The sequence below is a fragment of the Pangasianodon hypophthalmus genome, chromosome 25 (assembly GCF_027358585.1).
Source record: "Pangasianodon hypophthalmus isolate fPanHyp1 chromosome 25, fPanHyp1.pri, whole genome shotgun sequence".
Taxonomy (NCBI): Eukaryota; Metazoa; Chordata; class Actinopteri; order Siluriformes; family Pangasiidae; genus Pangasianodon; species Pangasianodon hypophthalmus.
This window is the reverse complement of record NC_069734.1, coordinates 19,567,933-19,570,432: the sequence shown is the minus strand read 5'-3', so window position 1 is coordinate 19,570,432 and position 2,500 is coordinate 19,567,933. Positions and strand designations below refer to the sequence as shown.

General features: G+C 40.3%; 2 protein-coding genes across 4 annotated transcripts in view; one reads left to right on the top strand and one right to left on the bottom strand.

Moving 5' to 3' along the window:
- trmt1 (tRNA methyltransferase 1) overlaps nt 1–605 on the top strand; it is a 7,018-nt gene extending 6,413 nt beyond the window's left edge. For all 3 annotated transcript variants that reach the window (XM_053229463.1, XM_053229462.1, XM_053229461.1), the window contains one exon: nt 64–605. In XM_053229463.1, the coding sequence (XP_053085438.1) occupies nt 64–147 (84 nt within the window). In that variant the 3' untranslated portion in view covers nt 148–605. The remainder of the gene's footprint in view (nt 1–63) is intronic.
- Nucleotides 606–706: 101 nt separating this feature from the next.
- man2b1 (mannosidase, alpha, class 2B, member 1) overlaps nt 707–2,500 on the bottom strand; it is an 18,048-nt gene continuing 16,254 nt past the window's right edge. The window contains exons 22-23 of the mRNA XM_053229460.1: nt 2,253–2,355; nt 707–1,803 (exon numbers count right to left, since the gene is read on the bottom strand). Of these exons, the coding sequence (XP_053085435.1) occupies nt 1,694–1,803; nt 2,253–2,355 (213 nt within the window). The 3' untranslated portion in view covers nt 707–1,693. The remainder of the gene's footprint in view (nt 1,804–2,252; nt 2,356–2,500) is intronic.

Below are 2,500 nucleotides of genomic sequence, written 5' to 3'. Positions count from 1 at the left end.
TTAATGAGGGTATAATGAATATTAATGAGTCAGTTGCGAATAGTGAATGAATGTATATTATAGGGAACCTGTACACACGGAGATAAGTGCTGTTACTCCCATGATGCCGAGCAGCTGGAGCCTGGAGCGGGAGCGCAGACGCCGTGATGAAGATGATGAAGATGATGATGATCCTCTGAGCTTTACTTAATGTTTACAGTGACGCACGTCAGAGCACCAGGTTTATCATGCACGTGTTCCTCTCGTCCTGAGGTGGTCACATGGTGATGTAGTGGAAAGCTGATTGGTTAGTGACAGCGCGAGGAGAGAGGACAGAGTAAATGTCCATTGGTCGCGTTCCGCTCCTTCACTCCGTCATTACGTTTCAGCTTGAGTTGTGAGAATTTATTTTACTGTATTGTTTTATTTTTCCTGGCGAATAAACTCTCCGTGAACGATAACGAACTTTCATTTATTTTAATCTAAACACAGAGCTGCTGCAACGAGAATAAAAATAAGAATAAACAGAGAGATGAGTTAATGTGATATTTGAACCCAACTAAAGATGGGTAGATAAATGTTATGAACGTGTTTCATTTTCTTGGAATAAAGTTTTCTTTTATACACATTTTTTTCATGAGCATGAAAATACCGTGTGTGCGTGTGTGTGTGTGTGTGTGTGTCTGCTGTGTGTTCAAACGGAATTGAAGAGAAGTGTGGGTTTAAGTGTGATGTCTTCAATAAATCATGAATTTATTCATACAGAGTTTCAGAAAGGTAGAAAAATATACATGATTTAAAAAATATTGCACCAACAATCATTTATACAGATTCAAACCCAGTGGCTGTGCTCCAGTACTGTTTTATACACTTAATTACCCAGAATGCACTGCTGTGATCTGGGTGGAGTTTACTATTTCCTGTTGAAGCTGTTTGTGTGAACAGGAGCAGTGCATTGTGGGTAGTACACTTGTGTCTGGTGAGGGAAGGCAGTGAGAGTGTGTTCAACAGGACTGACACACACACACACACACACACACACAGTAAAGTACAGTTCATTTTGTGCTAAAAGTATTACATGATCAGTACCACAAAATAAAACTGTATCAAAATCTAAATATAAATTGTTAATACCAGTCATTTGAATTAAAATTTGGAAATATACTGATTCTGAGTGGGTGTGGCTAAAGGTCTTCTAAGCCCCGCCCACTTGTAAAAAAAAAAAATTGGTAAGAGACTGAAGCTAAAACCACATCAGACAAATTTCCACACAACAGCAGTAAAGGAGCTGAATATTAATAAATGAGTTTGACTGAATTCCTAATGTTTATGTTTATCATCTGTGAGTGTGTGTGTGTGTGTGTGTGTGTGAGTGAGTGTGAGTGTGTGTGTGTGTGTGTGAGTGAGTGTGAATAAGTGTGAGTGTGTGTGTGTGTGTGTGTATGTGTTTGTGTGAATGAGTGTGTGTGTGTGTGTATGTGTTTGTGTGAATGAGTGTGTGTGTGAGTGTGTGTGTGTGTGTGTATGTGTTTGTGTGAATGAGTGTTTGTGTGAGTGTGAGTGTGTGTGTGTGTGTGAGTGAGTGTGTGTGTGAGTGTGTGATTGTCAGGTTCTCTCAGTAAGGCTGTGTCTGTGCTGAACTCTGATTGGCTGCTTGATGTGGCACTGTGAACTCACTGGCTGCTGCAGTGACGGAGCTCTGTGATTGGTTGTTTTATTTGCGGCGCACTCGCAGCAGGAAGGTGCGAATCTGCATGGGGCTCAGTGTGATCTCCCAGGGTGAGGGGTCTCCCACGCGCTCACGCAGGGGCACCGCCGTCTCACCTACAGCACCGTGTTATTATTATTAAAAACAGCACAATAGAACAGGACAATTATTTCCTGTAAATAGTTTAAGCGAAGAATTTTAAACTTCACTTAAACTATTTAAAAATAAAATAAATTGATATTCAGAGATAAAAATGATAAATATTCACACTGTAATATTATTGTATAATAACTATTAAAAACCTAAAAACCATTCCTTATTCTCCCGGTAAATACACTCATAAATCTTTAAACAATTATAACTATGTGTGTGTGCGTGTGAAAGAGAGTGAGGGTGTGTGTGTGTGTGTGTGAAAGTGTGTGTGTGTATATATATGAGTGAATGAGTGTGTGTGTGTGTGTGTGTGAGTGTGTGTGTGAGTGTGAGTGAGTGTGTGTGTGTGTGTGTGTGTGTGAGTGTGTGTGTGTGTGAGAGTGTGTGTGTGTGTGTGTGAGTGTGTGTGTACCACTGTTGGGCTTCCACTGCATGCGCTTCATGTCCTCTTTCCACTGATTGGCTCCCAGACTCATCTCAGACACGCCCACTACCTCCAGAGTGGAAAACATTTTCTACACACACACACACACACACACACACACAGGGTCAAAGGTCACAGTAGGGTTAGCAAATCAACTATTCTGATTAGTTTATAGTTCTGAAAACAAAGTAGCTGTAAATGACTTCATTAAATTGGACATTTACAATAGTTTAATA